At 36.5% G+C, this 25,817-nt stretch overlaps 1 protein-coding gene across 1 annotated transcript in view; it reads left to right on the top strand.

Moving 5' to 3' along the window:
* sdk1a (sidekick cell adhesion molecule 1a) overlaps nt 1-25,817 on the top strand; it is a 454,720-nt gene that overhangs the window by 380,690 nt on the left and 48,213 nt on the right. The window contains exons 22-28 of the mRNA XM_088936948.1: nt 2,235-2,426; nt 3,381-3,502; nt 7,043-7,152; nt 9,248-9,398; nt 11,199-11,436; nt 14,959-15,074; nt 17,686-17,875. Of these exons, the coding sequence (XP_088793074.1) occupies nt 2,235-2,426; nt 3,381-3,502; nt 7,043-7,152; nt 9,248-9,398; nt 11,199-11,436; nt 14,959-15,074; nt 17,686-17,875 (1,119 nt within the window). The remainder of the gene's footprint in view (nt 1-2,234; nt 2,427-3,380; nt 3,503-7,042; nt 7,153-9,247; nt 9,399-11,198; nt 11,437-14,958; nt 15,075-17,685; nt 17,876-25,817) is intronic.

Below are 25,817 nucleotides of genomic sequence, written 5' to 3'. Positions count from 1 at the left end.
AGGGTATAAGAGAATTACATGTACATTATAGGCATGTAGGAATTAATACTTTTGCTAGCCATGTTGGTGGAAACTGGTGCATTACGTTCAAGAAACAGCTGGATGAGACTCTCAGATCAATGCTAGTAAAAGTTGATTTGAGCTAAATAGCTCAAATGGCTTCCTCTTGTATGAAACCTTTCTTGTGTTCTACATGATCTCTATTATCTACAGCAAGGGTGTAACTCCAGCGTGTAAACAAAGTTTTTATTCTTTTTACTCTCAGACTGAAAGAGAAAGGGTTTAAGAGGTGAACAATACAGGGCGAAAGTAATAAAGAAGCACCAAAAGATATACTTAGACAGGGGTTTGTGACAGTACTGCAGGGGGTTTGTGAGATTGTGACGGAAATATCAATGTCACATTAAATAGTCCTATTAATAAATAACAATGTAATAATAAAAAGAAAAACAACAGTAGTATTATTAATATTTACAAAGTGAAAGGAAGCATGTTAAGAGGGTCACTGTAGCATTTATCTACATTTATTGAAAAGTGTGATTTAGTTAAAATCTTAAGGGGGTACAAATAATTTACTGTAGGTTTAAGGGGTTCAGCTGAAGGGAACCCCTGTACTAAGAAAAACTACTTTAACTGTTTGTATAATGTAACTGAGAATCTTAAAAAGTACTGTGAAATTAACCTCAATAAGGAACTGAATTCACTCAGTTATTGTAGTGAATATAGAAGAGGACACAGTCCTCCTTAAACCAAGGAAACCAAGGAATGTACTGTATGAGCAGCTAAGCATATTCATGCATTGTTTCAAATCAAATGAACTGAATATGCCTTAAGTCTCTGCTTGTTTTCTTTCCCATATATTTGCTTTTATATCCTTTATCTAAGGAATGTGGGTTTCAGTGAGAAATTTGTAAGTTTCTGTCATAATGATTAATGGCATATTGGGACATTTTTTATCCCTATATAACATGAAATTTGGCTTCCGTCTGTTAAAATTTCGTTGAACATTGCATTACTGCATGCATAGATGGGTTTTCTGAAAGGTGTTTCATTTTAATTTAGCAGGTACTCTGAGTTCTTGATACTGTTTTAATGGATATGCTTCTATTTAACACTTCATTGGGTTTTTGCACAAAGGCCATTAAATAGTATTATTGTTGCAAGTATCCACGCAGAAATATGGTTTTATATTCAATATAAGGATTTTTTTCTAAAGAATGATTTTGTAAAATACTGGAAAAAATAATGAAACTGCTGTAATATAGTGCACACGCTGTGTGCAGTAACCCAACAAGTTACCATCAGGAAACAATTCATCAGATGCTTTAACTGCTAGAAAATCAAATGCACCCAATTAAGTGAAGGTTACCTGCTAACATGTTTTTTTCACTACAATAAAAAGGAAGTGGCAGCCATTAAGCATTGAGGGTCCAAAAGTAAAAGAACAATAATGAGAATGGATGTAGATTAAATTTAAATGATTTTAAACAGCATCCATCGTTAGCAGCACATAAGATATTGTTTCCTCTTGAATGTTTTGGTATCCTTATTTCTTGCAGGGTCTTTCAGTGCAAACTTTGATATATGAGTATCCCAATGTAAACGGACAGTCTGTGATTGGAAACACTGCTGACTGCAAGGGAATATACTCCAGTTAAACATGAAATTATACAAGACCTCTGCTGACTATTAGTTTCAGTAACATACAGCTTAGGGTATCGTGTCCAAGGTTCAGAAAACTAGAAAGGGCCTGAGAATTTGTAGCTGATTTTGGTAAAAAGAAAGCCATTAATTGGACATAGGTCACATTGAGGCAAAACTGCCAAAGGAATGGGTTTTGGATCATCTATCCTTGCTAATGCCTTACTGCATGTTCAGTATCATGGGTGACAAGTCCTGATTTATGTCTTCTTCAGGCCCTGGCAGCTAAGAGCACAAAAGAAGAGAACATTGACTATTTAACTGCCCATAGCTTAACTGAGATGCCTTTCCTTTTCTAGTTAATATTTCTGTCAATGTACAGTATGAAACTATGCTCAAAGTATAGCCTTTGTTTAAGGAAAAAAGCAATCATCACACCAGTTCAAGGGTCGGGGGCATGTGATGAGCTATTCCTAGCCTGTGACTCGAGCATTAAAAGCTGACTTTTAAGTAAGTTATCTCATAAAAGTGAGTTTTTGCCCTGAACCATTAGAACACTGCAGGTACCGGTTAATCTCCCTTTGTCTCTGCAGGCTACCAGGTGTCTTGGGAGGTCCATGGTAACAACGCCTCCCGGATGGCACGAACGATGGCCAACACCACTCTGGAGTACAAAGTCACAGGACTCACCTCTCTTACTACATACAACATCGAGGTGGCCGCAATCACAGCAGCAGGAATTGGCACTGTTACGTCTTCTACGATCTCCTCAGGGGTGCCTCCAGGTCTGTGCCAACCCAAATAAATGCCAGTCATCCATTTTCTAACCGCTTTATCCAATACAGGGTCGCGAGGGAGTTGTTTCTAGCCCGACAAGCAGTGGGCACAAGGCAGAATACTATCTGCATGGGGCATGAGTCCATCGCAGAACAAAATAAATTCCACAGCTTGAAAATAGCCTGATATTCAACGGCAGTAGCCCGCTGCAAATCCAAATCTCACTTATCCGAAAAGAAACAATCGTCCAGTTCATTTCAACGGCTGTGCATCTGGCAGACAGCAGACGGCGGTCATGCGGCTCTACACATGGTTCTGTGTGAATGTGAATAATGATCTTTTAAGCTGGCATTGTCTTTGCGGAAGCTGATAAGTTGCTGTTTGTGCTCAACCATGAATCAAAAATCACTATGGAGAAGTAGTATTAATTTAAACTAGTTTAGAGGCACAGTGTCTGTCACTGTAAAGTGATGTATGCGTGACTGTGGCAAAAAGCCAACTATGAGCTCTTACCCTTGTTGTTAACCTGAAAAGTGTAAGTTTTGAAGGAAACGGGGAGAACTACAGAGCTCTCCTGGGACTGAAAGAAAAGAGGTGCAACAGTGTCCAACTATTAGTACTCTTAATCTCATAAGTTCCTTACAAACGGCAGTGAACAACATAAGAGAACCACAACTGAGCTCAGTAAATCTGAATATTGTATTACATACATTAATAAATTGACATCTGTTCTTGTGAAACTCTTTGGAAAACTGTTTTAGAAAACTGAATACCTTAATCTTTCAGTGTCAATGTCAGACACACCTGTCAATGAAAGGTTTACATGGAAGTTAAGGACAAAGCTATTTGTTCTGACCTACAAAATAAATATTTAAATGAAGAAAACACCTGAATGGTTTTGGCTTTTAGAAAAATCAATAAACATAGGTTTTTTCATCCTGTTTTTTTGTGTTCAAATTCAGAACTTCCTGGGGCTCCATCAAATCTGGTCATCTCCAACATCAGCCCTCGTTCAGCCACACTGAAGTTCCATGCCGGAGATGATGGAAAAACTTCCATCTCAAAGTGGATTGTTGAGGGGCAGGTTAGTGTCTAAATATGTACATGACCCTTTTCTTCCATGTGTTCATACCATTAAAGATGGCTTTATAAACACATGTCTTATTCATTTATTACCCTTTTAATATTTGGTCACTTGTTTTATAAACTCAACTGTATTTGTTTCTGCTCATGCTTAGACTATTTGACATTTTGTTTTTTTATTGTTTCTTTCTTCGTTTTGGCACGTTTCTTTCAGGAATTTCTCAACACATATCAAAGAAGATCTTTATCCTTTTTATATAATTATCTCTTTAAGATAAAACACATTAATTCTCGTTCATCCACACATTTTAAGTGTGTTAAGATCTTGCTACACTTTTAAAAATAGAATTCACAGTTAAAGCCATTATGGTTTAACACATTGTTAGTGTTAGATATCATCATGACCTCATGGTAGCAACAGAATTACAGTTCCAATTATTTCAGAATTAAATATTCAAAAACCTTTTCTATCTTCAGGCTGTTTTTCACAAAAAAACAAGGAAACCATTTAAGAATTTGGTTTGATCCTAAATGCCAGTTTTGGTTCAGAGTAAAACATTCAGCAGTAAAATTCTAAAAATGGCAATTATTAAAAAATTATTAAAAGTTCTTATTTTTATTCCTTATCAACTACATTTGTATCAAAAAATAGCTTCCAAGCATGAAATCTCTATGTGAATGCACAGAACCCTGAAACATTGGCTTTCACCTGTTATTGAGGATTGCATGTCCTCAGTACTTTTTTATTGTGCTAATGCCTTTCCTGAGCAGCAGAAATGTTTTCAATCGTGAAAGAAACGTGATATTGTTTAGAAGGCAGCACCTTCGGAGACTTGCATACATCTTATTTTTTATAAATGTCTTTTAAGTAAAGGACTCATAAATACAGGTTTTTACATGTATGGTTTAAACAGGCTGGGTAGAAAGCAGGCAACAGTAATGCCTCAAGTGAAGTGCTGGTTTATTTACCTGCAATATTAAATGGTAGAAATGTCATGATATATTGAAGATTTCATTTTGATTACTAATGACAAGGGGATACATAAAAAAAACTTTTGCCAAACGCAAGGATAACACATTGAAAAATAAAATCATTTCATATGATTTAAAAGCTTTTATGATTGTACTCCCCATGCAAAAGCTCTTTATTAGAGGAGAGCTTGACTGGACACAGTGAGCTGTATGTATCCCGATGCTAGTGTGTAGCTGAAAAAGCTCAGGTTTTTTTTTTCCAAAAGGCTAGGATATCCTCAAATCTTCAAGCATTGCATAACAAATACTGCAAAACTCCTGGGACATAACCCCTCTCCTGTTAGATTGAAAGACGTCACCCTTGCGACTGTCAAAGAACCCCCTTAGAGATAATGCATTTTGAAAACCTGATAACTAAAGTAAATCAGACCTCTTATTGATGTGGTTTCTGACATTTTCCTCTTAGTTCCCACCTTCTATTAAAATTAAGTTCAGATCTGATGCACAATGTGCTTGAACTATCCTAATTTTCTAAAGTTATCCATACTGTTGCTCTGTGGGGATTAAATAGGTAGTTTAAGACTACAACTAAGCCCATTATTTTATCCTCTGCTGCTTGTACTTTCTCTGTCTTTGTCATATAAGTCTTGAGACTCCGTTTCCCACAATTCATTTCAAATGCTGTCACCTATGGTTCAGACTTTGCTGCTGCTGGGATTTGCAATTCCCACAGTTCATTGCATGTTAAACACACTGGAACTTCTCTTACTTTTAGCCCTGCATATTACACTGTGGAGAGCTGGAATCCCTGAATTAATTTCACAGTGCTATCTGCAGCTTCTGGAATGCAGTCACAGCCAATTTTCTGAACCTGACAAACACGCCTTTAAAGACCTGTGAAAAAAATGGTAAAAATGTACTCAGATCATTTCACAGTATTTGTTCTTTGTGATATTTTACTGTGGTGCCATTTAAAATAACTAGCCAGCTGTGGAGCCACATAGGACTTTGAAATCTTGCAATGGTTATTGAAAATTCAATTTTAGTTCTGCAGACACTGTAGGGCCTTACATTGTGAACACCCAACATGTGTCATTTTGGTTTAGTGTGAGATGTTTTGCTATAGGAAAAAAATATGTTTCTATTTTAAATTCCAGTCTGTTTAAACAGCAATATTCTGTTCATTACCCTCATGTAGTGCAACTGTATTTGACATATACTGTTGTGCTGACGTGACATTGTTTTCTGTGGTTAAAGTGATACCAAAAGGTTGGCCTCATTGAACCACTCCCAGAAAGTGAAGACCCTAAATCAAGCTTACAGAAATGGGTTAAGTTACAGACTTTAATGAGTACCACGCACTGAAAACAAATGAGGCCAATACCTTAACACACCTCTGCTTTCCTATATATTATGTTGGCAGATACAATTACCTCATAACCTTTACTTTATGGATCCCACAGTGAGCAATATGATTTTATACATTTAAGATTTGCTGCTACATACATTAGCATTTGTATGAGTTCTTGAAACAGGACATTGCACTATAAATTCTCCCATCTTTGTTGCTGCTGCTGCTTTCCTGTTCTATAAAGCTTTTCCAATTACGGTGCAGCACAATTTATATGTCTATGACTGTTGTCATGCAAAAAACATAAGATCCCCTGGAATGGCAGGACTATGTAGGAATGAAGCAAACATGCATTTGGACTCCTACAAATGCTCTGGATTTGTATGTGTTGGGAAATCCAGATCACAGCTTGGGTTGAGAGCCTGTATCTGTTGAGTTTTGAGACAGTAGGAGAACAATAAAACCACCCTGGAAGCAATGCAGAAGTGACAAATATTGTAAACTCACAGCAGCACCTTGACAACAATGTTGCTAAATGCAACATGTAATACAGCAGAGTTTACTGACTAACTGTAAACTCTAAATATAAACAAGCAGAATTAGCATAGAAACTGATTTTATTAAATGCCCCAGATTATTTACAGGATCTCTGACTCTTATCCTGATACCATATGCTGACTGCATAGAACTACAGAGAATCAAAATGGAGCACAATAAAATCCCCAAAATAGAGGACTAGGTAAAAATGAATATTAGATCTATAAATTGTCTTTCTTTATTTCTTTCAATTTAGATACAAAACCCTGAAAGAACTTAGGTGGTTTGGAAGATATCTTGTACCACTTTGTATTTAACAGAATTAACAAATAACTTTTCAATGCGTTAGCCAGTTAAAAGGTTAATCTGCTGCAGTATTTGTGACTCCCTCACTGGCAAGAGAAGCCCATCTCAGAAGCCTGCCTGAGGGTATCAGAGCACAGCGCCAGTCAATGTTCTGGTCCTTGAAAAGAACTGATAGGCATCACCCTTAGGCATTTATTTCAATGACTAGGAATGCCAGCTGAGTAGTGCCCCTTTTCTGAAAGAGGGCTTTACAGTGGCATGGACATGTCAGAGTCACAAGACTTGGTTGGAATGCCCAGACGGCCGTCACCAATGTGAAGTCAACCTGCGGTCAGGTACTGAACAAGTGGCCCTCACTACCTTCTTTCTCCACAGGTTGGGAGTATAGGAGATGACGAGGAGTGGAAAGTTCTGTACGAGAAGGAGAATGAACCAGAAGCTCAGGTGTTAGAGATCCCCAACCTCACCCCTTTCACTCACTACAGGTGAAGAAGATTTCCCTTTTATACTATGATTGTAGAATTTTGACTTTGTTCTGACAATACTCAGATTTACTTGCATTTACACCTGATATTTAAGTGACTGGTTCATTACTAACTGCTGATGTTTATTGTTAGATGAAACAAATGTTTTTCAACAGTCATGCTACTGGGTTCTCTGCATCAAACTTTGGATCACTAGTAAGGTTCTTCAAACTGACAAAGTGAAAAAGGTGGGAGTTTAACCTTTGAGCCACATGGTTGGAACATTACAAAAAGTATTTTCTTCCCACTTACTGTAGGATTATGATTTAGATACATCTCATACTATCAACAACTGCTGTGGAGAAACTAGTACAGTACATGCATTTTTGTGATCTAGATTAGATTACTCTGATACCCTTTGTGCTGGAGCTTCAAGCTTACAGAAACATCAGTATTGTTCCAATTCTGTTAAGCTGGGGTCTTAAACAGGTCTCTGTAACCTGAAACTGTCTGCTTGTCAAATTGCAGATAGATTGTAAAATACTTATTTGGGATTACATACTTTTGAAGAACGTCTCTCCTCCTTATATATCTGACCTCTTCACTACTTGAACACCTGATACATGACACCTCCCTGGTCCTCTGACATTGCTTTCTTACTTATTACAAATTGGTGAGAAAGCCTTTAATACTCCATATTAGTGAGTCCATTGATATCAGTATAGTGGAGTTTCTCTGTTTTCAAATAATACTTTTGAATCTACTTGTTTTCATTGGCGTGTTTATAGACATGATTTTGTTCTGTGTTATAACTTATTTTGCCACTGTTAAAATGTATCTTGTACTGATGTATCCTTTGCTTTTGTACTACCCTTTGGGTTATTTTTTATTATGAAAGGTGTTTTATAAAATAGTTTTATTATCATCATCCTTCAAATGAACCTCTCCACACTAAGGGAAAGACAATAATCTACAAACAAACAATATGTAGATATTTAAAATATGTAAATATCTTATGTAGTTTTTTATCTTTCTTTTTCTAAAAACAAGCCCAGTGCTCTGTGCTTTGAAAACTCACCTCAACTACTGCTTTTAAGACCATTAGTCTCTTTTCAGTTACCTGATTTAAGAGGGGATATGCTTCAATTTCATTGCTGTTGACTGACCCTTTATAAGCCTGAACCACTTCAAGCTGAAATAATTTTAAAACATTGTGCTTTTTAAAAAATTTGAGTTCAGGAACAGATTCTTTATTCTTCAAAATACTGTGTAATAAATATTTGACAATAGGAAAATGATAAAATAAACCCACATTGCTGTTTTACTGAGCCTTTCCCTGCAGCATACTGTATAATGGGAAGGAATTCTGGCTTCTTCTAATCTAAACAGTATTTCCATATCATAACTTTCTTAGGCTGTATTGCCCGATGAAGCCTTAGCAAAAATGGTTACTTTGTACCTTCTTGTTAAATTATTTTGCAGTACAATGACAGCAGCATTTTCTGAGATAAAACCTCTGTGGTTTGTTTTTTCTTTCTAGGTACTCTTTGCCTCCTTTACTAATACGATGACTAATAATTGTAGCAGCAAATTAGGTGACTGATAAGTATACTTATAAGGAAAGTACATTGAACACCTGTACTTGCTAGTTCATGCAAAGTTCACACAGTGCCTTTACTGTATTTATACTCAGGAAGAAATAGGAACAAAATATAATATAACACAATGAGGATTGGATAATATATCTTGCTTAAAAATACTAACAAAGTTCCTCAGTAATCATAATTATGTTGCAGGAAGCAAAGATACATTTGTCTCAAATCTGTGAATTAACATTTTTTATCACCTCTAAGTTCTTTTGAAAATATAGAGAAATATACAATAACAATACTGGAAGTGCAATGAAAGACCCACAAGCTATGTATAGTTTCCTGCTTTCCTTGGGTATCACGGAAGATAAGCAGTAGAAGCATGCATCACCAGTGCTATTAAGATTACAGTATGACATTTTTAGAATTCCTTTCAGCAAGACACATTGTCCAATCTCTAAAACAAAGACATGCTATTTATTTTGTGAATTCACATCATAGCTACCAGGTGTGCTGTGCCTTTGCAGGTTTCGGATGCGACAGGTAAACATTTTGGGCCCTAGCCCTGTGAGCCAGCCTTCCCGGGTCATCCAAACTCTGCAGGCCCCTCCGGACGTGGCTCCCAGCAGTGTGACCGTGCGCACAGCCAGCGAGACCAGCCTCTGGTTACGATGGGTGGTGAGCATGCCGTACAGAAAGAATACCTGCAAGCTTTGCTTATTTGACTGCCCAGATGACTGTTTCGGACATGCCATGACTTCACATTAACTTTGCTGTAGAAGAGAATTATTTGTGCATGCTCTTACCTGATCGGAGTAACTGGGTGGCTCGTATGTACTTGAAAATCAAACATCTCAAGATTGGGAACTCTTCCTAATAAAATGAACTGAGTCCAATGAGTGTTTATTATAGCTCTACTTGCTGGCAAATCAGAATAGAGGGCCTGAGAATGAAATCTATTGCATTTTGTATCTGAAAGAAAAAGCAGCATTGTTTATAAGAGTAAATTAAACTGCAAACATAGGAAAGACTTATTTCACCCAATACTGCTGTCATCCCTTTATCAGAAAGCCATTTACTCCAGGTAAAGTCAGCAACCTGGAGCTTATTCTAGGGCATAAGTCGCATGAATGAACTAAATCCTGGGCTGCACACCAGTCCATCACAAGGCACACACATGCGGGGACAGTACAGAAGCACCAATTAACCTAGGCAACATGCCTTTGGAAGACAGGAGGAAACTGTTGCAGCTGGCAATAGCCCAAATAACCATGCTGCTCTTACTGCTGTCATTGTTGTATTAATCTTGAGTTTATTTGAGTCCAGTTGTGTTAGGATTGTGAACATACAGACTAATTTTAATAGAAATATGTAGCAACTTACTCTCTATTTTGCACAATAAAAAATCTTATGGAATTGAAATGTGGGTAGCACGGTTTGTCCAACAATGTACTCATGTCTTCTACAAAAATTAAAACAAGATTGTTTTTCATAAAGGGCTACAGATGATTCACACACCACTCTGTGCAGTAAAACTAGATACATGATGTTACTAGGGGAAGTGCTTTTGTTCTATTGGACAGTCAGTATTGTCTGAAAAATAATGAAGCAGTTGAGAAAATAGAATACATTTTTTTCTTTGGTTTGGCTCAGCCAAATGTATTTTAATTATTAAGGATGTCTTTTGATATAAACGTCCCTTCTTTATGAAGAAGACTCAACCACATAACTGATAGTTTAGTACGAAACCCTAGAAAATAAATGTAGCCTTCCATCAGTCATTACATCAGGAAAATGCTGTTATTAATAATGGTTCCAAAATGAGTTTCAAAATGTTCATTGTTTCAAACTATGGAAACAAAGAGGTCTGATGTATAGTTGTAAATGATGATACATTTAAATTCCACCATCAACATTCTTTATGCTTTAATTCAAAGCAGAAACAATATTACTGTATCTGTTTGCATGTCGTATTACAGTACTTTCTTACCAGGTTATTATGTATTTGCATGAAAGTACTGTAGTACATTAATTGCAGATTTAAGAAACTTACAGTGTTATGATCTGATGGGTGGTTAGACATTTTTTTCAGTGGCTGCTGTCCTTCAGTGGTCTATGAAGTAGGTTAAAGCACAGACACTTGAATGCATTAGTAAGCTGTACTGCGTGTTCTGAAAAGCTCCAACTGTATATACACTGTACGTACTTTATAAAGCACTTTTTTGGAATATAATAATTGTTCTTATTGTTGTAGTTGATAATGCAAGATTTTCTTTTACAAGAAGCAAAACTTAAACTGAATTTTAAAATGCTGGGTGCTGAATTAGGAAAAAAATAGAAAAATAATAAATGCATTGTCATAACTTGAACACTACAGTACATCCACACCACAGGAGTAATACTGTGCTTGGGTTTAGCCTGGTGAACAATCTGCAATGCAAGTCCAAGTTAATGTGTGCCCACTCTGTCTCTCCATAGCCCCTGCCTGACTCGGAGTACAATGGGAACCCTGAGTCGGTGGGGTACAGGATCAGTCTGTGGCGAGCAGACCTGCAGGGCGAAACCCAGACCCAGCTGGTGAATGACCGCCTGGAGAGAGAGCTCACACTGGAGGGGCTGGAGGAGTGGACAGAGTACCTGCTGCAGATCCAGGCCTTCAACTCCATTGGGCCAGGGCCCTGGAGTGAGGTGGTGAAAGGCCGAACAAGAGAGTCAGGTAGGGGGGCTACATTGCCTCTGGCCTGTTTGTCTCCTCACTGTCTCTTTGTCACAATCTCTTCATTGCTCCGCTGGTAAAAACTGAAACTGTAAAAACTGTCCACCCTCAAACATCCTCACCTTTCTGAAGGCTCCCATTGTATTTTCAGGACCATATACACATCAGGGATACATTTCATTTGCAACGGCAAGCCATAAGTACACAAATGATTGAAATGCTAGACACTACCTGCATACATAATATTAAAGTTTTACATAGTTTTATGTTTAGAGGAATGTACCAACATACTTCACTTTAAAATTTGACTAACAGACATTCCACCTTCACTAGATGCCAATTCAGAAAAACGTAATCATTGTCCTCTGAATATGGGATTTTGAGTATTATTGTATTATTATATAATAACTGTAATTATTTAAAGTATCATTTTTGTGATTATTGTGTACTACATTAATCTCTGTTCTGTTGAAAAGAATATTGTTCCACAAGAGGAGAAAACAAATGCTAAATACATACACAACTATATACTGTACACCCAGCTCTTGCTTTACAAAAGCTGTTCTACAGATTTTCTCTACAGCAAAAAAGCGTACTTGCTGTATAAAGTCATTTTCGATAAAACGAAAGGCACTTCACTTGAGTTCTTGCTTGGTGATTTTTATCATCAAACATCATTCTTATTTTTACCGCCATGTTGGCAAATCGTTTTGCAAGTACTTCAAGTCTTAAAAAAGCAAAGAAAATAAGGAAAGTATTTTCCCTGGCTGTAAAACGTGAAGTGCTGGAGAAGATTGAAAAGGGCGAACAGTCGAAAGACATTTGCATTGTTTAAACTTAGGTGCACTGTGCCGATCTTCAAGAGTTTAGAGTTTTTAAACATTTTATTTTGTTCACTATAGCACTATGTTCAGTTGGCTAATTATCATAATCACTCAACAGTGCTTTTTTTTATTTTGACAATTCAGTAACTACAAAGTACTTATGAACACATTGTAAGCCTGATCTTGTGTAATAAAAATAATTTTCTATTCTGTGAAATTTTGCATCATAAACAGTCTTGAGGAATGAATAACCTTTGTATACAGTGTGTATATCAATTGGTAAAATGCACTATTGAAATGCAAGTTAAAGGGGCTCTGAGATTGGTGATGGGCATCACCTGTAAACTCTGTTGAGAGACTGATAAAACTAACACTATGTGCCTGTTTTGATAAGTAAAAGCAACTCTTTTAAACGAATCAGCAAAAGGCAAGGTTAAAGGGACATTACAAAACAAACACTGAAAATGTGGAAGATTTGCTAGATACCAGTGAGATTAAAACAGCAATAAATTCACTTCTAGAGCTATTGCTGTACCTCTTTGAAAGTAGCTATCTTCTGTACACATCAAATGTGTCAGCTTTCTATTCACTTCTGGGAAGAAATATAGTTTTCATCTTTTGAAATGTAGACATTCTTTACTTTTCATTTATTTGATACATAAACATCATCATAAAAAAACTAGGTGAGACTAGGTCTGCTGAGGTCGCTCCAAAATTTAGAGAAGTTTAGAGGAATGTTTGCACAGGTCTTGTGATATCAGTTTTTTTCCCCTTCATATTCATGTGGAGACATGCTCCTTGAACTAGATATGTGACACTATCAGACTATCAAGGGGCACTGCAATTGGTTAGAGCTAGGTAAGAACAAGAATTGCTGTGTTTTCATAACTGTTATGGTAACATCACAGAGAGTGTCTCCTGCATGTGTGGGTTTTTCTCAGACAGCCGTGAATTACAGTAAATCCCAATTGAGCCTCTGACTGTACCTGCCACAAGCAAATGAGCTTGGTGGGCCTGATTTGGCCTGTGGGCCATGTGTTAGACACCCCCTGTCCATTATTAGAAAACAGTCATTCGAAAGGTTCAATAGGAGAGTTATTTTTTTCACCAATACTAGTATTTCTGATATTCCCCATATGTTTTTGGTTTGACTTAAGAGCACACCATATCTGAAAGCCATGATAGCTGTATGAATAGATCAATTAATAAAAAATTTAAAGGAAATAATTCTGTATTAGATGGCTACATGAGTTCATTATAAATTCAGTAAGATGAGTGAAGAGGACAAAAATAGTTCTTAAAACTTATCCTGTCTTTCTGCTTGCATATTTTAAGTTAAAGTTAAAATATGCAAGTCATAAAGTTCTGCTTGCATAACTTTAAGAGCTAGTTAGAACACACTTCTGAAAAGACTATTTTTAGTTTTCTAATTTAAAATGGTGTTTATCCTGATGAGGAAGAATGTCTTTTTACATTGGTTTAAGAAAGGGCCTCTTTTGTCCAAAGATTCTATCACAAATAGAGGTACAACATGTAAATTTAAAAGACCTATGTTTCAAGCTTTTACTCACCTTTTAATTAATGCTGTTTAGCAACACACTAGTGTTAATCACACATTGAAGATGTGCAATGAAATGGTGCAAATGCTGTCAGCACAGTATTCTGAGATGTTAGTTTCAAATTCAGTAGTCTCTTTGACTTGCAGCAATGTTTTTTAATCTTCCATTTTTGTTTAAGTTTTTAACAACATACAATAAAAAGCCAATATTAAAGTGAAATTCTCTTCAGAAGGAAAGAAGGAAGTGTAAGAGAAAGATAACAGTTGGTGAAGGGGAAGAAGTGTCTGCAGTCTACGCTTTGGTAAAATCTTGCTTTTGAGAAAAGGTTCTCATCTCAGCACCTATTAACAGCAGGATGAAGCTATCTTTTAATATCCACTGCACAACATCCAAGGAGCATATATCCTTATCCAAGGGGATTTTTTCTTATTGTGAAACGGAGTAATGTTTCTGTTTAATTGTTCTCCAGTTCTTTACATGACTATGAATTCTGCTCATGTGAAACCCGCCTTGAATTAAAAACTAGTTTTTTTATAGTTTTGGGGATCTCAGGGGCTGCCATTGATGTTGTTACTTATTTTTTATATTTTTCCATGCACTTTTAATCAGTTCTTCCCCTAAGACTTCCATAAGTTCACTCAGTTTTTAGGAAACTCTCATATGGGTGCATGTGGCTCTGAGATAAATTGGATTTTTTGGTTGATTTTTAATTTACAGTGATCAAGTCCTTCAAGCTTAATCGTGACAAAAGTTCTGTTTGATTGTGGAGTTGATTTCCTAATGGAAATTACGTGCAACGCGTAAATGTAACGCTACAAACAACGTCCAAGTTATTACATTTTTCAGCGTGAAAGAAAGGTGTATTGAATGCCAGTGACGTACAAATGTTTGACCTGTGCTATAACTGTTACTCTACCTGTGAAAACCAAGCTGATGTGTTTGCGTTTGTATAACCTGCAGTACAACAATACCTGTCCTCATGTTTGGATTTGTGCTTTAATGGTATTTAATCTTCATTTTGTCAGAAATTAAATCAGAGTCCTCCATTTGAAAGAGAACCAAAACTAATCGCAATGTGTTGTTAAACGTCTTTAGAACAATATGGATTGCAAAAATGATAATGAATTCTACTTTCACAGTGCCATCTGGGTCTCCAGTGAATGTGACAGCTGAGGCTGTGAGCTCCACACGCATTTTAGTCACATGGGGTCCTGTTCCAGAACAGGAGCAAAATGGACATATTCTTGGATATAAGGTAATTCAATTGCCTGCGTTACTATTCCAACAAAGCAGGGCTGTAAGTCAGCTAGCTAACCAAAGTCCATAAGCAGGTTTTACGTGTGTTCAAGTTCTATTATCAGGTAGACTCATTTGAAGAAATAAATCCAATTAGTTGAAGGAATTTTGCAATTTAGTCTAAAGACTACTTTTTCAGAAGCACATAGACTGACCACAATGTGATTGATTTGAGGTTTAAAATTGGAATTCAGAGTTAGTGGTTGTGCAGTATTAAGTCGAACACATGTGATTTTCATACATTGTTTCATTTGTACTATTACATGAAGATAATAAACTGGTAGAGAAATGTGTATTTAAAACTAAAGCTGCTTGTTTATGAAACAAATGTCTTTCTAAAGTTATTTTTATAGCTTTTATATTGTATATATTTTATATTGTAAGAGCTTTTGCATTGTTTATCACTGTATATAAATCTCTGTATGGAATTAACAGGTTAGTAAATATTTTAATCAAAAGTTTTAGCTTCTAAAGGTACACAGTGTTCATGTCTTGAAGCAGGAATACAGTTCAGACCACAGCAATTAAAACACCACATTTTATCTGCAACCAGAAAGAAACAGTTGTGTAATTTACTTGCTTCCCTCTGCTGTATTGTTGAAATTGCACCTTGGATGTCTACATGTCACAGTTTGAAAGTGGGAAATGGATGTTTAATGTTTTTGTGTTAAACTTTAACATCCATTCTTCCACTGTCAGCAAAATGTAGAAGTATTCTTCAACTGAAATGAAAAACATTTTTTTTTTCATAAATGAATGTAATAACTTTGCTGATTAAGCACATAAACATCACTGAATTGCATTGGTGAAGTGAGTGAGTTTTTCCACTATTATAAAATGCATAGAGGAATGTATAAGCTTCTTTAGTATAAAGTTTAGTGCCAGGTTTTACCCTTTTTAAGTTTGCAGCAAAAGCTTTAATTGCATTTTGCTTACCCAGAGTTCACAAATAGACTGTTAGTGTCTGAGTCACAAATAAAAATGACTGATAGAAATCTCTTTTGACTGTAGCAGGCCCACAAAATGCATTTTGCTGCATTTACTGCTGTTAAAATATATTGTTTGACAGAATTGTCTCCTCTTCTTAAGACCTGCTTCAGTGATAAATGGAAATTTGGGAAACTAACTTGGCAGATTACATCAACAGCCAAGTATTTTTATACTTTTTTTTGCTCAGAAAAAAATTGTGATAAAATGTTTTGAGAAACACAGTCCATCAGGCAAACTGCTCTTCCTCGAATACTTTTGCCAATTAAACCACAGACTTTAGACGTCTAATTCTAGAACCAATAGTTTTTCAAGTGTGGAGCTGTGTTAGCAGTGGTTAATTCTATGCTAAAAAATATAAAGAATTCAACATTTTGACTGTCAAGCCTCCTACTGGTGGGAAGTAGTCTTCTTTAAAAAGGTGTGTTGTGAGTTTCAACTGCATGGACTATGTAAGGACTGTTTGGCCTTTTAACACCAAACTCAGTGATTTTGTTATAGTTTGCCCTGACTGTACTCGTTATTTTCTCACCCTGTTGAAATGAATGGATAGGGACTTGCTTGGAAGCTTGGAAACTGCTTGGCTTGTTCAAAACTGATTTTTGTTTTAAATCTGATTTATATTGGAGTTTTTATGGAATAAAGCCCACATGAAATCTGCAATGTTTTGGATAAGGGCTGCTCTAGGTGCTGTTTCATGCTTGTGTAGGCAAGCTTTTTCTGGTGTCAAGGCTGTGAGATTAAGAATGATTGGTGTGGCAGCCAGTTCCTAAATGCAGTGCACTGAAATTCACTTTTTCTTCATTCTTTTCTTGTTCAAGTGAAAAAAAGATGTTACTGTAATTTAAAGACCTGTAGTTGAAATTGAAAAAATGTAACTTTCATTTTTAGCATTTGATAATGCCTTTATATTTAATGTGTAAACACAAATCAACTTATAATAGTTTCACTGATCTATGATGCTTTTAGCTGGCCTCATTCATCCATCTGCCTAACTGCAATGTTTGTAAAAAGAATATATAAAAAAATACAGCCTTATAGCAAAAAATTTAAAAATGGCTTTCCTAACCATTTATAAAAAAATCAGTATCTCTGTAAGTCACTCTTTTGCGCAATCTCTGATATACTTGTCTTGTGTGCAGTTTGGTCTTCCTGTGACTATGCCACATTCTGTGTATGCCATTCCGCCGATGTGTGACATTTTATCACATCGTCCTTTAACCACCTGAAATGCTATTTCCACATGCCCCCAATAAACTGCTGTTCATTTCTTAGTGTAGATGCACACATTGACACAATAAAAAATGACATTAGTTGGTCTTTAAAGTGTTTAGAGAGGCAGCCACATTAAATCTTGCTCTAATTGCCCTCAGCCACAAACTAGCCTCATTTCTTTCTATCACCTTCAAGCATCTGACGCCACCATGTGTTGAGATTAATTGAGAAGCACTGAGCAGATGGTAAAGGTGCTAAATAATGAGGCCTGTTGTCACCTGGGGCTTTATCGGTGAAATCGGATGGAAACTTCAGGCAAATTGATCACTGTTGCTAATAACACCTGTGTATGTGCTTCTTTTATTCAGGTTCTGTATAAAGAGAAGGATCTGAGGTCGGAGCCTCAAGTGCAGGTGGTGAAAGGTAACCTCACTCAGTCCGTGCTTCTCCGGAACCTGAGGAAATACGTGCAGTATGAGATCCAGGTTCTGGCCTACACACGCATCGGAGATGGTGAGCCCAGCACCCCCCCTGTCCTGGAGAGGACCAAGGATGATGGTAAGTCAGATCCTTCTCTGTCAACTTTTCTGCCTTTTTTTTCACTCTGGTATCTTAGCACTGCGATGGGTCGGGAAGAAAAGAAGGACTCCCCAATGGTTCTCATATTCTTAGATGCTAGTCAGGCTTCATGCTCTGTCTATTTCCAGCTGTGTCCAAAAAGATGTTGCTACGGCTTCTTTTCCCCTTGGGCTCTAAGCCCACCCTTAAGTGAGCCTGTTTCCATTCTGTTGCTGTGAACCTGAAGCCATGGTGAGATCAGAGATGTATTGTCAGAGATATACCATGTCCTTTCTTATGTTAATCCTGTTCTGTTTTTATACTGTATTTGTTTGCTGCTTTACTTTTATTTCTTGTGAATGCATAAACCCTTTGTTTTAAAAAGAATAAAGATCTAAGGATCTTCAATTGAAAAAATATTGCTTCAGAAATGGGCTTTGACTCTGACTTTAATCAAGCAGATTCATCAAGCAATTAGTGACAAGCAATGAAAATGAGGATTCAATAAGTTTAATCTTACTAAACCCTTGTAGGTATCTTCTTAATCAATTTCAAATGCTGGCAGCTGTCGTGGGAGCTGCTTTCTTTTTAATTAGTGATATAAAATGCACACGTGAATGTAAATTATATGTATTATATTAACGAAAATGGTCACTCTCTGTCACATCTGTCGGCATATTTTTTCTAGGTTAAGCCATCAGCCAAATCTATCAACAAAACAGCATACAAATCTGTTTCTACCCTGTTGTTTACGATCATCCCAAAATGTTGTAGAATGTTAGGTGACACAAACCTCATCTGATTAAACATAATACTGGATTCATAATTGTGGAAGTTCTGTATGAGCCAGTGGTCCCAGCAATTGTCAGTAATATATAACCAAAACAACAGTGCCTCACTAGAGCTCATCCATATCTGGGAATAAATACAACTCCAGCACACCATGGGAACCACATGAAAAGGAAACAGGGAATTACTAGCTGAATGTTTTTATTCCAAGAATTTGTCAAGGGAACATCAGAAGGCCAGTTTTTTATTGGCTTTAATTTAGTTTAACCATGACACCAGTTTTGACATTCTGCTGCTTTGAAATGGTCTGAAATATTCCTAGAGAAAGCCGTAACTAAACTGGCAATTTTGAACTTGGCAAAGGCAACTCTTGAAGAAGGGAGGTAGGATCTACTAGACCCAGATTTATAGCTCAGCTTTGCTCCAGTTCTGAGTTCTGATAACAGCAGGTCTTCAAGGTGGTTTAGTTATGGTATTCAGTATCTAAGTTTATTCAGTTCTACATACAAGGGTTTATGACTCCAGTGGAAGATAGAGTGCTCTAGAAAAAAATAGTAGTCTAAGTTATTAAAAATGTTAAAGAAAATGTCTGCAATTTAACACAAAAATGTGTGTGGTAAATGCCAGCAAAATCTTGTTGGCCATGGGAAGAAGTGGTACTGATTGAGTAATCAAAAACATCCATTTCATTATTGGACATATGCATCTTATAGTGATTGTATAAATTGACTGTATAAATTAAAGTTTAATTATGATCTAAAAATTGTACTACTTAAATTACATGTCAAGCGTACAAGAAGTGGGCAGTGACTATATTGATTAGATAAAGAAGTGCATCTGAATGCTAAATTCTGAACTTTGGCAGGATGGAAGTAAGCTGTAGCATCTAATATATTAATGTACAGCTATCTGAAAATTGCTTTTAAAAGGCTACAGCGTCACTACCTATAATAAAAATGAAAGATTTTCTTCACAAATGAAGACATTTTAAAACTGTAAAATTATGACATTCTCTTCAAATTCCTGTTAATGGTATTCACATACAAATGAACCTTCAGTGAGGCAGGATCTAAACAAGAAGGAGAAAGTGCATATCATGACACTTGCAGACTAGATTTAAACGTGTAAAACTTACAATTTACAATTTGTATTGCTTCACATCTAGATAATAACACAATATGTTCATTTGTTTGTCTTGGCCATAATTTTGCTATTCTTTTGCTGTTTGTCTGTGTTTTAATTAATGTAAGAATTATACTGGTCACTCCCAGAGTAGCAAGTGCAAAATGAGCAATGTGCTTTGTTCATTCACCTCCTGTTAGTCTTGCTAATTAAGATGGCCGTTGTTTCCCTTGCCTGAAAAATATCTGTGCTATCATTCTACCTTGTGCATGTGAAGGATAAGTATGACTTAAAGAAGAAAACAAAGGAAGGGGGTTATCATTATTAATTTATGATACAGTAGAAGAAAGCCGACTTTCATCTTTGTCTTCTCTGATCAAGAAAAGAATACATTTTATCTGCAGCTCAAATTCCGCAGGTATCCTATCATAGAATATCAATGAGGCTTCAATGCATTGCAAAAAGAGGAAAATGTACTTTTAGCAAACAAATCATCATTGCCTTGAGCCTGAAATTTTCTTTGAATGTGACTTTTTGTTTTGTGTTTTTTTGTTTCTAATTCTTTAAAGAGTGCTCCTCAGCAAAGACCAAAGACTCCGTAATCCCCAGCCACCTCCCTTAGCAATGTTTAATTTACTAAAACATCAAATCTTCCTAAACCAAAGTTACAGTATATTATATATCCTTTGGGCTTAAAACTGTTGAAGACAGAATCTTTTGCACACTACTGTATGCTGTGGATATACTATTAAAATTAGTATATTAAAATTAATATTTTAAAAGAATTTGTATCCATAATGGCTTGTAATGTTACAGACTAAATAAAAAACAGTTCTGAATATTGAACAAATGTGGAATACACTTCTCAGTAACATCCTCTAAATACATTTAGATGGACACTATTATATAGGTTTGGAAATCCCCTGATTGTTTTTGTTTACTTGTTCATAGGGCAGTGTGTAATAATTAAAAGTATTAATAAATAAGAGTATTAGTGTAATCCCACCGACCTTCTTCTTCAAGTATGTAAATTCAGTTTAAAAAAGAAGAAAACAACATTTTGGCTGTGGAACCTTCTACAGGTATGTGGAGAAAGAGATTGCTCTTTTCCTTCATCTTCCATGCTGTTAAAGACTCCACAGTTGAAACATTGTATTTTCTATTTTTTATTTGCTTTTCAATGTGTATTTAACTTTTAAATTGTTTCTAATTCCAATATATCCTGTGATCTTTAGTTTATGCCAATTTTCTGCACACTTAGTTTTACAGTTTACACCAAAGACAACATAGTTTATGCCTTATAGTCAGATTAAAGAATTAAACAGTTTAGATGGTTTGCCGCTAGCATTCATCTGTACGAAAGCACAGCATCTTAAGTACAGTTGTGGGACAGAGCTGAGCAGCTGCTTGGGAGCATTCAGACTGAGAGAATTAACAACATATTATACGTGATGTTTTCTTTTCTTTCCCCACTTTTGTATGACATCGTTGGCTTCACAATTACTCATTCTTAGGCATATTGTAGTGAAATGTGTTTTTCTTCTTAATAGCAATGTGGAGTAGTGGGTAGGGCTCTGGACTCTAAACTGGCAGGGTATTAGTTCAGTTCCTTGGAGGATATGCTACTGTTGTATCTTTGAGCAGTGTTACTTAGATTGCTTTCGTAAACACACCAGCTTTATGTGTATAAACACAAGATGTTTTGGATAATAATGTCAGTCAAATAAATTGCTAATAATTATTCATAAATACATATTGAAACCCTTCTAATTACATAAGATTGCAAAACTTTTTTTTTGCATTTTGCATTACTAAGAGAAATGATTGAGTTACAAAAAAGTCTTTCTTCTAGATGTGTGCATAATTTGAGTTACTACAGCTTTGTGATTAGATCAGTTAATTGCTCTTAATTACTTCTGATCAGTAAGATTCCCTTGCTGAATGGCACCTTTCATTTCAAAGTAATTCAATTAACTTTTGTAAGTCACATTCAGATTTTTTTTCTGACGCATAAGCAGAAACATGATAATATTGGCAAGGAATGAGTCACGCTGAGAGCACGACTCATCTTTAATTATGTTCTTAATATGCAAGTTGAAAAATGGTTATTGATCAGTGGGAGCTGCTGTTTCCCACAGAAATTAAACCTGAAGGTTTATGTAACTACATTTTCAATAATTAAATCCAACTCAGTAATACATACAGAAACTGCTGAGGCGAAGACAATAACATTAGCTTAAAATAAGCTACTGAGCCGGAGACCACCTTCAGGAATCTTATGGTTAGTCAGGGGACTTTCTCACAGTTTGTTTGAATTCACAGATTTCATGATCCCTCTCTGATAGCTTACTGAGAAGAAAAATTGAACATCAAGTAAATGTATTACTAAGCAGGAAGACGGTAATGTAGAGAACAAGGCTTGCCCCTAATTACTCTAGGTTAAGTTGCACTGCTGCTTTGTGGGTACTTTCTTTAATTACATTAATATTGTATTTTGGTATCATAGAACAGATGCTTTTCCACATTCATGCAATTTATCAGATCAGGAACGAAGAAACATCATGCCCAGATGGCTAAAAAATGTGAATTTACAGTGTAAGCATTGTGAACCTCTAATAACCTTCTTTAACAACTTTTATATGTATCTATAATTCCACATTACTGATTGGAATATTGCAGATGTGGAGAAGTCACTTTAAGTTAATATTTTCAAAACTGCATCACATCTCATGGCTTGATATACTGGATGTCTGTTTGTATCCTCAACACAGTCTAAGCCAAGGATGTGACTGTCTTTCAGATCGTATTCTTAACAAAACAATGTTGTGCTGATTGGTACCTTGGAGAGGTCGGTAGAGGTTAATGTCTGGGAGATAAAACAAGCAGTCTGCGTAACCAACCATTGCTGGAAGGTGACCCCAGCAGGTAATTGGTAGGATAAAGCTGCACCAAAGTGAGAGGATGTTTACATCTCTATGTCTGAAGTGTGAGGAGGTGGGATTCTATAAAGGAGCTGGTTTACATGTAAATAGCCATTCTAGCCAAGAAAGGCTGCAGAGTAAATACACCCCCAGTTCCAACAAAAGGACAGTGATTTGAAAGTCATTAACTTTCAACTGGTATTTCCACTGTTCTTTCAGGTGTCATCTTGGTGGATTCTCCATATCTGCAGTCGCACTCTGTAATATTACCATTGCCATTTGTCTCCCCCATATAAAACCCTGCACCATATGCAGGAGCAAGAAGTAAGAGTAAGTGTGAACCTGCAGCATTAATCTGTTTAACTCCCCCCCCCAAGCGAATGAAGGAGGAGATGGTAGATAGAGATGGCAAAAGAACCAGACCTGTCCCCTTCATCATGAGAGAGGTTCAGAAGTTTCTTTTTTTATCAGCAGTGACAGACTTTGTGTCTCACACAAATGGCACAGCATTAATCATCTGCACTCCTTCATCCTCTCACGTTGCATATGTTTTTTCTGCTGTGGCAATTTGGACGTGCTAACAAATATGACCTTTATTTGCCTTCGTTTTAACTACTAGTAAGACCACCGGTGCTAAAATAAATTTATTTGGCTGATTTTTCATGTGGAAAATTTCAGTCTTGATGGTGTAGCGGTGTGAGCCTGCTTTAAAATGGGGTGGTTTTGGACTTTTCTGACAGGGCAAGGGAACATGTAATAGTATGTTTCAGTTTTAAAGGGATAAAGTTTTAATAAAACAAGCTTGGTGATAGTTATAGAGTGTCTTTGTTTTATATTATTGATTTAGGCGAGATAGACACTAATTTCTAAGTCTTTCTAATCCATATTGCAGAGCAGTCTTGACAGTGCAATGTAACTGACAAACTTGGCTCTGGAGAAGTATAGACATGGCAGACGATAGTTGAGCAAGATGGTAAATCATCCCACCTGAGATCTCTGTTAGGTTCTTTCCAGTATTCCCTAGCCTGTAAAACCTGTAAAACCCTTATCTTTCAAGAGCACAAACACACTAGCCACCAAGAGCTTACTAACAAACAGGCTGTCTGAGATGCCTTGTTACAATAACTCATGCTTACTACCACTCTCCCCGGATTCTGACATGGGCAACAGGAGTGTTGTAAGCAACTCAATGCCAGGTGTGTCTAAAGATGTGCTAATGTAGTGTGAGAACTAGCACACTTAAACAATTCACATTGCCAGTTTCCCCTGAAGACAAACAATGAACATTAAATTGATGCAGCTAAGTGTCTCATCCTACCCTGCAGTACTGAAAATTATTAAAAGCAATTTGGACTTTGCATCTATATGCATTAAACATGCTTCAGCAGTTACTATGGTAATTACAATTGTTCAGAAAGAGGGTGTGTGTTTAAGTGTGTTGACTGATGAAACTGGCTCTACCAAGCAAAGATAAGCCATATAAAGTTTAGATATAGTATAAGGAAGGCAAATGGGGCATGAATTGGAAGACAAGTATATTTTGCTACATGGTCTCTAGTGCTTTCTACATGTAAAGCATCCTCAGCTATTCTTTCATGCATAAAGTAGAACTACACCTTGGATGGGATACAAGTGCCCATTGGAACAATTTGGAGACACAAATTATCTTAGGCAGTCTGTGTTTGGAAGGTATCAGTAAATTGCAACACCCAGAGGAAATACACACCAATATAGGGAAAACATTGAAACTCCACCTAAAAGTCTCCCATAATCTGAAGGACCCAAGAAGTGTGAAGTACAATAGCAACACTAACTGGCCACATACCTGTAACTATGCCATTCTATCTTAAATAACTGTTCATTAAGAAATAATAAAACAGTTTTGTCTTCTTAGTTTCTGGAGCTGGTATCTCAGGTAGTCATGGTATAATGGAATAATGCAGAGAGAAAAGACCTACTGTTCACAAGGATTTTTTTTCAAGTAAAATTAAGCCTATTTTAATTACTAAGCATTAACTGTCCAAACATGACATTTTAGTAATTACAGCTCTTGTCTAAGATGAGAAAAGCTTGTGTGATTTTGATAAGACCCTTTACAATGTCAAAACATTTTAATTGAGCACTGGAGGCCACAACAGCAAGAAAGGATAATGAGTTAAACTTTGTGCAGACAGGGATGAAATAACCTTGACAGAAAGGTGACAGAAATTGGCTTGAGCCAAGAAAGCCAACTTCTCTACTTTTTTAGATTTGAAGGAATGCAGGACATCATTTTATGATAGTTATCACAGTCGTCTGGACAATCTTTTTTTTCGTCCGGTTTCCCCAGACCTGTTGAGGAAAGCCAGTCAGGTTTGATTGACACTGCTGACAGAGTGAGAGTTGTACTCTGGCCTTTATCTTTCAAAGGAATGATCTAGAGTATTACACGTTGTCAGTCACTGCCAGGAAAAAAGGTTTTTATTTTGGTAATTGCTTGAGTGTATAAATCATTGCATTTTAAATTGATAAGCTAAGAACATCTTTATAAGAAAGTCTACAAACCTAAGATGAGGTAAACAAATGTTTAGAATATTTTATATATTATATATGGTATATAAATCACAAAAACTCCCTGAAGGAGACATCTGACAAAGTCAAATCGGAAGCCTTCTGTGGCTACAGAAGGGGTTAGTGACAGCCAAGTCATCCTTCTGGGAATCTCCTGTCAAGCCTCTTATGAATTGGCAGAATAACCTACAATGTGAAATGCATTATTACTGAATTCTGCAATCTTCAGTTAGAACTGTGTCAAAGGATTCAGGGGGTGTCTGAAACGTAATGATTCAGTTGTATATATATACACTCTACAGTAGATATATACAGATACAGACATCTAGAATGCACATCAAAATTCCTCAAAGGAAAAATATACTGCAGTATACTACAGTTCTGGTCAGTGTGCCACTTTTCAACCTTCGGGCGGCAGAGGAATCCTACTCCGTTGGGCCCCTGAGCAAGGCCCTTAACCCCAACTGCTCCGGGGGCACCGCACAATGAATGACCCTGCGCTCTGACCCCAAGCTTCTCTCCCTGTCTGTGTGTCTGTGTCTCATGGAGAAAAGCTGGGG

The sequence above is a fragment of the Atractosteus spatula genome, chromosome 18 (assembly GCF_055471065.1).
Source record: "Atractosteus spatula isolate fAtrSpa1 chromosome 18, fAtrSpa1.hap1, whole genome shotgun sequence".
NCBI classification, from domain to species: Eukaryota; Metazoa; Chordata; class Actinopteri; order Semionotiformes; family Lepisosteidae; genus Atractosteus; species Atractosteus spatula.
Note: the sequence above shows the minus strand (reverse complement) of the source record. Positions and strands in the feature narration are given on the sequence as shown.